This window comes from Pteropus alecto, unplaced genomic scaffold, assembly GCF_000325575.1.
Source record: "Pteropus alecto unplaced genomic scaffold, ASM32557v1 scaffold134, whole genome shotgun sequence".
NCBI classification, from domain to species: domain Eukaryota; kingdom Metazoa; phylum Chordata; class Mammalia; order Chiroptera; family Pteropodidae; genus Pteropus; species Pteropus alecto.
This window is the reverse complement of record NW_006436283.1, coordinates 4,625,553-4,637,758: the sequence shown is the minus strand read 5'-3', so window position 1 is coordinate 4,637,758 and position 12,206 is coordinate 4,625,553. Positions and strand designations below refer to the sequence as shown.

The 12,206-nt window shown below is 59.0% G+C and overlaps 1 protein-coding gene across 1 annotated transcript in view; it reads left to right on the top strand.

The window, feature by feature from the left end:
• The window catches only part of MYO15B (myosin XVB), a 27,814-nt gene that overhangs the window by 7,515 nt on the left and 8,093 nt on the right, over positions 1-12,206 (top strand). Inside the window, 28 exon segments of the mRNA XM_015589608.2 lie at positions 162-290; positions 452-577; positions 1,717-1,794; positions 1,991-2,106; positions 2,190-2,235; positions 2,386-2,510; positions 2,613-2,730; positions 2,984-3,147; positions 5,170-5,263; positions 5,923-5,979; positions 6,289-6,346; positions 6,574-6,704; positions 7,366-7,461; positions 7,586-7,821; positions 7,906-8,084; positions 8,295-8,367; positions 8,786-8,947; positions 9,071-9,171; positions 9,279-9,355; positions 9,473-9,557; positions 9,757-9,855; positions 10,003-10,112; positions 10,207-10,428; positions 10,645-10,720; positions 10,890-10,994; positions 11,078-11,321; positions 11,402-11,489; positions 11,608-11,824. Coding sequence (XP_015445094.1) covers positions 162-290; positions 452-577; positions 1,717-1,794; positions 1,991-2,106; positions 2,190-2,235; positions 2,386-2,510; positions 2,613-2,730; positions 2,984-3,147; positions 5,170-5,263; positions 5,923-5,979; positions 6,289-6,346; positions 6,574-6,704; positions 7,366-7,461; positions 7,586-7,821; positions 7,906-8,084; positions 8,295-8,367; positions 8,786-8,947; positions 9,071-9,171; positions 9,279-9,355; positions 9,473-9,557; positions 9,757-9,855; positions 10,003-10,112; positions 10,207-10,428; positions 10,645-10,720; positions 10,890-10,994; positions 11,078-11,321; positions 11,402-11,489; positions 11,608-11,824 — 3,412 coding nt within the window.

Genomic DNA, 12,206 nt, shown 5'->3' with positions numbered 1-12,206 from the left:
AGCTCCGCCCCCAAGCCCGCTTGCTATGGACCGCCTCAGTCCTTCCGAGCCTCAGTTTACTTATCTGTACAATGGGAGGGCCATCTCTGCTCTGGCTCAGATGAGGATCCCCCACACATGTGGGTGGGCTCCCTAAACAGCCAAATGCTGGCCGTTCCCAGGAGTGTCGGCGGGAATCGCTGCCCTGGGTGCCTATCCCCCAGCCTCCGAGGGATTCCTGCCTGGGCCTTCTGGTAGACCAGCCCCACAGCCTCCTGAGTATTTTGGATGCCCAGACGTGGCTGTCCCAGGTGAGCCCCTAGTGGCGGGGACAAGGAGCCAGGGAGCAACAAGGTGTCAGAGTCTGGAGGCCCCACCCACGGCCCCTCGGCACGGCTGGGGAAGGCAGCGTGTGCAGGTAGCACAGGCACCGAACTGCAGCGTGGGCCTGAGGAAACCTGCCTCTTATCAGGCCACAGACCACACCTTCCTCCAGAAGTGCCACTATCACCATGGCGATCACCCGTGCTACACCAAGCCCCAGCTGCCCCTTGCTATCTTCACCGTGCAACATTACGCGGGGACAGTCACCTACCAGGTATCAGGGTGAACCAGGGACAGACTCCCGGGTGAATCAGTGGGGCAATGTGACCCTGGCATTTCCTCTGGGAGCTGAGTCACCTGACGGGTTACAGGAATGGGTGAGGAGAAGCTCCTTGCAAGGCTTGGCCATCTGTCCTTACCTGGGCCCTTGGCCACACCCAGTTCTGGGCTAGCTTCGGAGGTTGGGGGCAGTGGAGGCTGTGAGACCCTTCAGACCAAGACGGGCAGAGCATGTGCATGGGGCCTGGCTCTGACAGCCTCAGGCAGTCTGCTCTCCCTCTGAGCCTCCATTTTCTCCTCCGTGAAATGGGAGTGGGAATCTGTCCTACGGATTGTCATGAGGATGAAATGGCCAGGCAGGTGCCTGCCACATACTAGGTGCTCACTGAAGTTTCACAGTGACTGCACATCTACCCAGGAGGAGAGACATTGAGGGGAGGGGCCTAGTATAAAGAATAGGACTGAGTGACGGATTCGAGGTGGGGCAAGTCATGTAAGGCTTCCTGGAGGAGGTGATGCGCTCCAATTGTAGAATTAAAACTACAAACTACCCAGAAGTTACCCAAATAAGAAACAAAAGGAGTCTATGTCAATTATACCTCCAAAAAAAATCACATCAAAAGAAATGAAAAGAAACACAAGAAGACTGAATGAAGAAAACTGTGAAACTGTATTGAAGGTCACAAAGAAGACTTAAAAATGGAGAGCTGAACCCAACATTCATGTCGGGGAGCCCTAATATTGTTCATTCTTTCTCAACTGATCTAGAAAAGTGATACGATTCCAGAGGAGGAGGAATAGGTTTTGATGAAGTTTTTCTGAAGTATCATCTGGAAAAAAATGCATGAGAACAGCCAATAAAATATTGAAAAGCAAAAGCGTTTTCTAGTCTCAAGCCTTACACTTTAGGTCTCTGATCCAGTCGTTTTGGGTTAATTTTTATATATGGTGTGAGATAAGAGTCCAACTTCACCCTTTCGCACGTGGATTTCCAGTTTTCCCGGCACCACTGGTTAGAGACAAAGGTGGCCTTTTAACTCAGAGGGGAGAGGCTGGATTATTTGACAAAGGGATTGGTCCCCACACCCTACCTTCCCCCCTCGGCTTCCCCCGCACCCACATTGTCTCTTGCAGGTTCACAAGTTTTTAAACAGAAATCGTGACCACCTGGACCCTGCCGTGGTGGAAATGCTTGCTCAGAGCCAGCTCCAGGTGCCCCTGCCTATCTTTCCCAGGTCCCTCCTCTGCCGCACTCCGTCCCCCCATTCTGCCCTTCTTGCCTGAACACTCTTGCTCAAGTGTCCTCAAGCCCCTGACACCTTGGACCACGGGCTGGCACACCCTGGCTTGGCTCTCTGGGGGTAGCGGCAGGCAGGGCTATGGACAAGTCCCCCCTCCCTCTCCACAGCTGGTGGGCAGCCTATTCCGAGAAGCAGAGCCCGAGGCTGGGGGCGGGAGAGACAAACCCACATTGGCCTCTCGCTTCCAGAAGTCCCTGGGGGACCTCCTAGCCAGGCTGGGCAGGTGAGAACAATGCCCCTTACACCTGGCAGGGAGTCAGATGGGGGGCTGATCTGTACCCAAGTGACCCCCCTTCCCCCCATCAGGAGCCATGTCTACTTCATCCACTGCCTCAACCCCAACCCCGGAAAGGTGAGCTGCCCCAGCTCCCTGCCCCAGCTCCCTGCCCCAGAGCTGCTGCTGCTGCCCTGCCCCTCCCCGCCTCCTTGTGCTCTGTCCTGCTTTTCCCACAGCTTTAAGCCCCGTGACTCCAGTGCCCATTGCTCTGTCCCATGGCCACAGCTTCCGGGCCTCTTTGATGTGGGACACGTGGCAGAGCAGCTGCGCCAGGCAGGCATCCTGGAGGCCGTATGTACCCGCAGTGCCAACTTCCCAGTGCGTGTCCCCTTCCAGGCCTTCCTGGCCAGGTAGGGCTCCAGAATGGGGCAGCCAAGGGCCCATGCGTCTCAAGTGTGGAAAGAGGGTGACACTTTACTTGTTCCAACCTCGACTCTCTGTCCTCCGGGCAGGTTTAGGACCCTGGGGACAGAGGGGCAGGGAGAGCTCTCTGACAGGGAGAGGTGTGGCGCCATCCTGAGCCAGGTGCTGGGGGCTGAGTCTCCCCTCTGTCACCTTGGAGCTACCCAGGTGGGTGTGTGCGCAGAGGGGCAGGCCCCGTTGGAAAGGGAGAGGAGCATTCTGGGACAAACCCAGGATCTGGTGGTCCTTCTGGGTGGTGGGGAGATGGAGTGGGTCTGGGTGGCAGGTGTCCCGGGCACCCCAGGAGAATAGATTGTTTGGCCGGAAGGAAGGAAGCTGAGGCCTCAGGAGAAAAGCAAGGTGAGCCCCAGCCCCTGGCATCCACACCTGGCCTGCCTCCAGTCCACGCCTCTGCCCCCAGATCCTGCTACAGGAGCCAGGCTGGCAGCAGCTGGAGCAGCACCGGGCCCAGCACCGTTCCCAGGCGCTGCTCACCCTGCACCGCGGCCTCCTCACCTGCATCTCCCGCCAGCGCCTCCGCCTCCTGCCACGGATTCAGGCCCGTGTGCGGGGGCTCCAGGCCAGGTGTGCAGGGCGGACGAGGCCATGGGCCTCATGAGGTGGTCGGGCAGGGACAGGGAGACATAAGGTCTCAAGGCAGGTTTGCCCGCTCTCCTCGAGATCATCTCTGCCCATGCGCATGCCGTCTGCTCGAAAACCCCAGTTACGGGAAGCTCCGTATCTGCCGAGGCCACACAAACCCGCAGTCTCGACTCCCTGAGTGTTCTCTTTTCTAGTCTAGTGTATCCTTCACTCTGCAACAGGAATGATCTTTTAAAAGGATGCACTCGGTCGTGTGCGGCCCCGCCTACCTCTCCGGCCTCTGAGTCTGGCCAGACTTTTACACTCCAGGCTCTTTTGACCTCCTGGTCCTATACCAACTCCCTCTTCTCACCTCGTTAAATCACAGCCTGTCTTCACTTATTCATCCAACAGCTGTCAACTGGCCTTCTCTATCTACCCTGGGCCAGACTCTGGTGACACTGGATGAAAGCAGAGATGGTGCCTCCCAGGCTAGCTGGAGAGTCAGACAGTAAGCCAGCCACCAGTCCCCCCAAAGGCGCTTGTTAAAGCTCTGAGAACAAGTGAGGGCGGTCGCATGGACACCAGCAAAGCCTGCGGAGAGGGGCCCCCGTCGCCACTATTTCCAAGATGTTCTGTCCCCAACAAAATATCTGTCCCTGCTAAGCAATAATTCCCACTCCCTCCCCTCCAAGCCCTGGTAACCTCTATCTAATCTACTTTCTGTCTCCATGAGTATGCCTATTCTAGATACTTCATGTAAGTCAGCTCGTTAAAAATTTTCTTTTATGTCTGGCTTATTGCACTAAGCGTTATGTTTGCAAGGTTTATCCATGTCATGTCAGAACTTTCTTCGTTTTGGGGAGCTGAATAATGTTCTGTTGTGTAGCTAGACCACATTTCGTTTCTCCGTGCGTCCGTCGATGCACGTTTGGGTTGTTTCCACCTTTTGGCTCTTGTAAAGAATGCCGCTGTGAACACGGGCGTGCATCTGCTCCAGTCTCTGTTCCAGTTCTTTTGGGTCTATATGAGGAGCGGACTTGCTGGGTCCTAAGGCAATTCTATGTTCAGCTTTTTGAGGAACCGCCCAACTGTTTTCCACGGTGGCCGCACTCGCGATGCTGAGAGTTCCGATTTCTCTACCTCCTTGCCAATACTTATTTTCCACTTTTTAAATTCTAGCCATCCTCGTGGGTGTGGAGTTGCACCTCACCGGGGGATTTGATTTGCATTTTCCTAAGGATTAACGACTTCGAGCATCTTTTCATGTGCTTTTTTTGCGTATCTTTCAAGAAGTGTCTATTCAAGTCCTCGCCTGCTTTTTAATCGGGTTATTTGTCTTTTTGTTGTTGAGTTTAGGACGTCTTTATATGTTCTGGGCAGTAAACCCTTATCACATATGTGATTTGCAGGTGGCCTCCCACCCTCTGGGTCATCCTTTCACGAAGGGTGGTGGCCCTCAATGCACAAAATGTGTAGATTTATTTTTAAATGTTTAAATGTTTATCCTGCTGAGGAATCTGGTCTTTCTTATATCTGGAAAATTCTCAAAGACATTTTATTTGAACGTTGTCTCTTCCAGGATTTCGTATTAGATTTTCAGTAATGTCTTTTTTAGAAGTTCGGCTTCTTAATAATATGCCAGACTATTCTAAACACTTACGTCTCTTAATTCATCTAATCTTATCGTGGGCTGGACATTACAACAATACTCACTTTTACAGATGATGAAACTAAAACCAAGAGAGGTAAAGTAACTTATCCGAGACCGTCGTGACTCAGTAGGAAGAGAATGATCCCGGGTAGTCGGCTCCACATTTTGAGAACTTAATCCTCTATGCTGAACAGCTTCTCCACTGCCCTGTTCTTTCGAAGGGTCCTGCCCTTTTCCTGTTGTCTCCCTTAAGCGCCAGGGGCCTTTGCTGGGCTGGGGTCAGTTTTTACATTCCTGTCTTAGCTCGGAGGATTCAGATGCTGGGTGTGAGTTTGAACCCCTCCTTACTCACTCCCTTTCACCGCCTGCAGGAAGCGATACCTCCAGCGGCGGGCGGCCCTGGGACAGCTGAACACCATTCTGCTGGTGACCCGGCCCCTTCTCTGGCGGCGGCGGAAACTGCAGGTGAGGCCTTTGGGTAGGGCGGCTACACTGGACAGCTCAGGGTAGAAGGCAGGCGTCTCGCTGGCCACGCTGGCCGAGCTCCGACAGCGTCCACCCCCCTCGCCCAAACACAGGAGGTCGAGGCCTCTGAGACCATTGTTCTTCCCACTTCTGTCTGCCTGGCCTGGCTGGAGCCTCTGGGAGGTCATCGCCTTCCTTCATCCCTGCCCGGCCCCCAGACACACTCCCCTCTCCCTGCCTAAGGTGTCTTCCCATCCCCTCCAGCCCTCCCGTTGGGCCCACCTGCTCCCATCTCTTACCTGATGACTCATATTGAAGGCCATAAAGCAGCTCAAAGGTCAGTGCCCACATACTGCCCCCCTCTCCGGCCCCTCCCTGGCTGGACTTTGTCTCCTGGGACCACTCCTTCCTGTCTCCCTACCCTCTTACCAATACTCTGGCAAACAGGCAGTGACACGCACAGCACTAAGGCTGGTGAAGGCTCTGGAGGACTGGGGACAGGCAGCTGGCCCCTCTGGGTCTGTGCTGGTTTTTCTGCCAGTGTCAAGACTTCCAGGGGGCAGGAGGGGGCGGCTGAACTGTGGAGCTGGGGAGGAGCTGCTAGGAGCTAGCGGTGGCTCCTCACGGGGCATCAGCGATTCCTGGGTCTCCCCTGACAGCTTGGGCATTGGCGTGGCTGGCACGGCAGCGGGGCCTCCAAGAACACGTCAAGCATGGTAGGTGGCCCGGAAGCTAGAGGATGTCACTGGGTATGAACCTGCTGAATTTGACACATCTTGAGAGGGAGCACGGGGTCCCAGGGGTATTGGTATGGGTCTTGTCCCTCAGGGGCATCTGTTGTGCCTCCTGAGAAGAAGCCTGGGATCTCTTGGCTTCCCTCTGAGGGCTCCCGGGACCCTGTTTATCTGAGCGTCCAGGGTCAGAATCCTCGATCTGTGGAGATGAAGTTTATAGACCGGGGGTGAGGAAGGACTGGGTGCCTGTCTCCTTCCTTTGGTATCTGGTCCATTGCTCCTCCCTGGCAGGAGCTGGGGCGTCTGGAGATCCCCGCCGAGCTGGCCGTCATGCTGAGGACAGCAGAAGGTGAGTCTTGACTGGTGTCACTCTTGCCACGACCCCTCCCCGAGTCCCTCTACTGTACAGAGGGTCTGTCCCTGTGATCCCTGCCTTTGATGCTCTGGGCTCCCCCCGAGCTCACTGCTCTGCTCCCTCTACATGGGGCTGGGGGCCGATGGTGAGGGCTGGAGGCGGTACCAGAGCCAGGTGCCTAACCTGGGCATTTCTGGGCTGCCTCTTGGTGCTGTCCCCAGGCCGTCAGCACACCCTGGTCCAGAGGATCACAGAGGCCTTGCCCCCGGAAGTTCCTGCCCAGACCAGCCTGACCCTCCCGCCTGATATTGACCAGTTCCCCTTCTCCAGCTTCATGTCTACCGGCTTCCAGGTGGGCATGCCCTGGCTTCAGCTCTTCCCGGGTGTCAGCCCCTGCCGGGCCGGAGCTGTCTCTTCCTCTGTCTTCCCCATCCTTCCTCCCTCTCCTGTCATGGGCGCTGTGGATGCAGCTGCATGGCTTGGAAAATATCCATTGAACCTAAATGACTCACTTTCTAGTGTTACTTAGATCTGTGATGCCACGCCTGTGGCATTGCCCTGCTGTTGAAGTCACATCGTTAAAGCGAGTGTAATGACCAGGGACACTGTCCAGGTTCTGTGTTGGGGACAAAAACAAAACGCAAAACCGCCCTTAGAATATGATCCCAAATTTCGCTAACAAGAGCAGCGGAGGGAGGTAGTGTATATACCTGTGCAGAGAAAGTAGAACTAGGTAGAGGCTAAAACGTTAACTGGGGTCGTATTTGGTGGGGGAGCGTTAGTGGTGGCTTCTGTTCTTTATCCTTCGCCATGTTTTCTGAGTTTTCCGCATGCATGGGCATTAATTTTCTAATCAGAACGAGCAACGAAGCTGCATTTTTAAGACGGTTTTCCTTGCCAGCCCCTCTCCCTCTCCCTGGGAGGTGGTCCCACGGGTTCCCCCGGGACCGTCTCCAGCAGGGCAGCACACACCGGCCCCCGCTCAGATGCTGTGCCATCCTCCTTCCTTGCAGGAGCCATCCTTGCCCAGTCCTGGGCAGCTGCTGGCCAAGCCCCTGACCCGGCTGGATGGTGAGAACCCTCAGCTTGCCCTGGATGTCAACAAGGTGGTGAGTGGCCCATCCCGGAGGGGACAGGGAGGGCTCATGCCAGGGCCGGACCCTGGCTCCTGCGTGCTGGCTGGGACCGCAGGAGCCCCGAATGTTCTGCTCTCACCTCGTTTTGTGTCTGCAGATGCTGCGGCTCCTGGGAGACGGGTCCCTGCTGGCCTGGCAGGAGCAGACCATGGGCACGTACCTGGCGAAGCAGGGCCAGCGCCAGCCAGGGCTGCGGGATGAGCTCTTCAGCCAGCTGGTGGCCCAGCTCTGGCGCAACCCAGATGAGCAGCAGAGCCAGCGCGGCTGGGCCCTCATGGCCGTCCTGCTTAGCGCCTTCCCCCCTCTCCCCACCCTGCAGAAGCCACTGCTCAAGTAAGGGGCCTGGCGGGCGGAGGCCCCGTGGGTGAGGTCAGTGGGCCATTGCACGCCCACAGCAGCCCTGTGCTGTCCCCGCAGATTTGTGTCCGACCAGGCCCCCACAGGCATGGCCGCACTGTGCCAGCACAAGCTGCTGGGGGCTCTAGAGCAGACACAGCTGGCCCCTGAGGTCATACGGGCCCAGCCGCCCACCCAGCTGGAGTGGACAGCCGGATGGCGGCGGGGCCGAATGGCACTGGACGTCTTCACTTTCAATGGTGATGCCCGCCTCCTGATCAGGCCTCCCCGAGCCCACAGTGGAGCGGCCCCGTCCCCTCACCCTCCTGAACCCGCTTCCTGCCTCACCCCCTGTGACCCTGATCTTCCTTCTGTCCTGCTTTTGCAACCCGCGTGGGGACAACAGCCCCTTCCTGTCAGGGAGGACCCTCCTGTCCCTCACTCTTGGCTCCCACCTCTCGTTCTCACAGAGGAACGCTTCTCCGCCGAGGTAGAGTCCTGGACCACGGGGGAACAATTTGCAGGGTGGATTCTGTGGAGCAGGTATGGGGGACCTGGGGTGGGGGGAGTGTGGCCAACACTGACCATTGTCCCGTCCTCTTCCTGGGTCCTCCTCACCATCCCAGCCCACCCCCCCACCAAGCACCTGCAGCTACTCCTGCAGGCCCAGGGCCAAAGCCTGCTCCCTGAAGGGGCGGGGCGTGGGGGTGAGTGGGCAGGGTCTAGAAAGGACATTCAAGATGGGGAGCAAGAATGGGGATTACGCCTAATTAAATAGGTAAACACATAAGCGTGAGCATCAGAGCTGATGTGTAAGAGGGTTGCGAGATGCAAATAAGAACAGCTGTCTGGGCAAAACTGGTTTTGTCGCTCAGGTTCCTGTCCCCTTCCCCCTTGCCCTTTGGGTGTGGTCATCTGCTTGGCTGACCACTCCTCTATTGCACACCCCTGTCCCGCCCAGAGGCCTGGAGGGGCCCCCCCGTGGCTGGTCTGTGTCACTGCACTCCAGGGACTCCTGGCAGGACTTGGCTGGCTGCGACTTCGTGCTGGACCTGATCGGCCAGACCGAGGACCTGGGGGACCCAGCTGGTCCCCACAGCTACCCCATTGCTCCGCAAAGCTTGTAGGTGCCACCTCAGCACCCCTGTCCCCAGCCTGTTCCTGTCCCTATCCTGTCATAGGCGACCCCCTCCCCCCCACCACCACAGCCAAGGTACCGGCTTAGCTGGGCCTCTGTCTCCTGCAGAGCTGAGGATATCCCCCCTGCCCCTGGCGTCCAGGCCCCCTCGCTGCCCCCAGGTCCCCCTCCAGGTCCAGCCCCGCCACTGCCCGGCAGGAGCCACACAGGTGAGGCTGGGAGTGGGCACGCTGAGGTTGACAGAATGCTGGAAATAGGGGGTGCAGGAAGCCCTGTGCCCCAGGCAGATGACACCGACTGTCCTCTGGCCCCATAGGTGAGTCCCGGACCTCAGGGAACCTGGATGGCTTCCTGGACCACCTCTTCAAGCCGGTCCTCTCCCCAGGCCTCAGCGTAAGTGTCCTGCGCACACACCCCACAGCACCCTACCCCACTGGGGCCTCTGCTGCCTGTCCCATCTCTCCCAGGGCTCTAGCTCTGACCCCGTGACCTGTGACTTTGTCTCTTCAGGATCTAGAGCAAGTCTGGGCTCTGAAGAGCCGAATGAAGGGAGGGGGCGCCATCGGACCCATGCAGCAGAGCAGCTACCCCATGAGTGAGTGTGGGGCCGAGCACCCATGTAGGGTCTCCCTGGCCCAGCAGCATGAGCAGTCATGGCCTGGGAAACCCCAGGCTCGGGGTCAGAGCTCCAGCCTGTGCCCTGGTGGCCCATACTCGTCTCTTTACTTGAGGCTGGGGGAAGGCAGCCTGTGGGCCTGGGTAGGGACCGACCTGGGAGGGCCCTGTTTCCTCAGTGTACCCAGGGATGATGCAGGTGCCTGGATACCAGCCGGCCATGATGCCTCCACCCATGCCCATGATGCCAGCCATGGGCGCAATCCCTGCCATGCCAGGTAAGACTGGGCCAGGGCCCTGGGTCCCTCCTCCTGTTGGGACTGGAGGAGGGAGGGTCTTGCCAGCGGCCCAGGGGGCACAGTGGCCAGAGGGTGGTGAGCTCAGTCATGGCTCTCAGCTGCCCTGGCCACCTGCCACACCCACAGCCATGATGGTGCCACCACAGCCGCAGCTGCAGCCTCTGATTCCCAGCGTGGACGCGAGTCTGCTGGCGACTCAGCAGCAGAACTTCATCAACCAGCAGGCGCTGATCCTGGTGAGGGAGGACAGGGCCCCAGGGTCACCTAGCCGGGGAAGGTCTGGAGCAGGGTCAGGCTAGTTGTGACTTGGGGTCACCTCCCCTCCTCCAGGCCCAGCAGATGACGGCCCAGGCCATGAGCCTGTCTCTGGAGCAGCAGACACAGCAGCGCCGGCACCAGGCCCAAGCCCAGGCCCAAGCCCAGGCCCAAGCCCAGGCCCCTGGAGCTGCCTCCCGCACCCCAGCTCCAGCCATCTCTCCCAAGCCCAAGAAAGCCCCGGCACCCCAAGAGGAGCCAGAGCGTGACCTGGAGTCAGTGGGGGCCCCCCTGGAGGTGAGGAGTGGAGGCCAGGCAGAGGGCGGGGCCTGGGAGTGGGAGGCAGGCTCCAGGGCAGCGGCGATGGGAGACACGGGCTAGAGGGTGGGGGAGGGGTGGGAAGATGCAGAAAAGATGCCATCGGGCCCCAGTTCCCGGGACAGGAGGGGTTCGCTCCGGGAGTGGAGACTTGTCTGGCAGAGCTGCCCCCTCACATCCCCTTTCTGACAGCAGGAGACCTCACAGGGGGAACACAGGCCCCAGCGGCCCAAGAACTTCCAGCAGAAACGGGATTATTTCCAGCGGTTAGGTGAGGGAACTTGGGGTGGCAGGCCTCGCGCAGGGGCTCGGTCAACACGCCCGCCTAGGAGGGGACAGAGGGGTGCACCCTGCTCCCTTGGGTCAGTGTGGCCTGTCCAGGAGCACTGATGGCCAGGCCCGGCGGAGGGTGACAGACAGGGCCATCTGGGCGCTTACAGGACAACAGCAGAGCAAGGTGAAGATGGTGAAGCCACCCACCAAGGTGCAGATCCCCCAAGGGGAGGAGCAGGAGGAGGAGCAGGAAGAAGAGGAACCCCACACAGGTGGCAGGTGGCAGGGAGGTGGGGGAGGGCCGGGCCTCGCCGTTCTGCTCACGGTCCCCTGTGTTTCCTTTCCTCCCGGTCAGCGCCAGCACCGTCCCCTCCTCCATCCCCCGTAGTGAAGAAGCCACTGACACTAGGTGGGGCCAAAGCTGCCAGGGAAGCTGAGGCTCAGCCGGCCCAGGAGGTAGGGTCTGGCGATGGCCCCAGGCTGGCGCCGGCTCGGGTTGAAGGCAAAGTGCAGAACAAGCCCAGCAGAGAGATCGGAAACATCATCCGCATGTACCAGAGTCGCCCGGGCCCCGTGCCGGAGCCCGTGCAGCCATTCAGGTGGGCCTGGGCGCGGCCAGCGCTGCCCGCTCCCCAGGAGGTCACCCTGTGGGCTTCTGACCTCTTCTATTTCTCAGGAGGCCCCCCAAGACTTTCCTGAAGAAGAACAACCCTAAGGACGAGGCTCTGGCTAAGCTGGGGATCACTGGCGGCCACTTGTCCTCCTCGGTGAGGCCCGTCCCATCCCATCAGGGCATAGCTGCTCCGCTAGGGAGTCCGAGGCTCTCAGGGGTCAATTTGGCCTTCCCCCTAGACACAGTCTGTGTGCGTTCTCTGTGCTCCACAGACACCATCCCCCAGCCCAGGAAAGGGCCCCCCACCAGCTGTGGCCCCTCGACCCAAGGCCCAACTGCGGTTCGAGACCTCCAGCTCCATCAAGGAGAAGCAGGGGCCCCTCCAGGAGCTGTTTGGCCAGACACCACCAACTACCCAGGCACCCCCACCTCCACCAGCACCCCCACCACCTCTGGCCGGGGACCTGGGGACCCCTTCAGCTGAGCTTTGTGGTAAGGAACGCCACAGCCCTGTACAGTGGGCTTTTCCTGGGGGATTCCCAATAGCCTCTCAGCGCTCATGGCCAAGGTCAGCTGCTTGGGCTTCTGGACTTTGGAGCCACAGGTGAGGAGCCCCAGCTTCTGCGTTCCTGCTCAGGGCAGGGTTGGGGCGCCCTGGGGCCTGCCTGGCCCTGAGAGACTGTTATCCACAGGGCGTTGTCCTTGATGCAGACCTGACAGCTGTGTCAGGAATTTAGTGGCCCTGATGACATGGTCAGGGAGGGCCCACAAAGTCAGGGACAGCAGGGAAAGCCTGAGGCAGGAGATGGAGGCAGGAGATGAGGCTGGGCTGGAGTGAGCAGCGGAGGCTGAGCGAGCCAGGCCTTGAAGG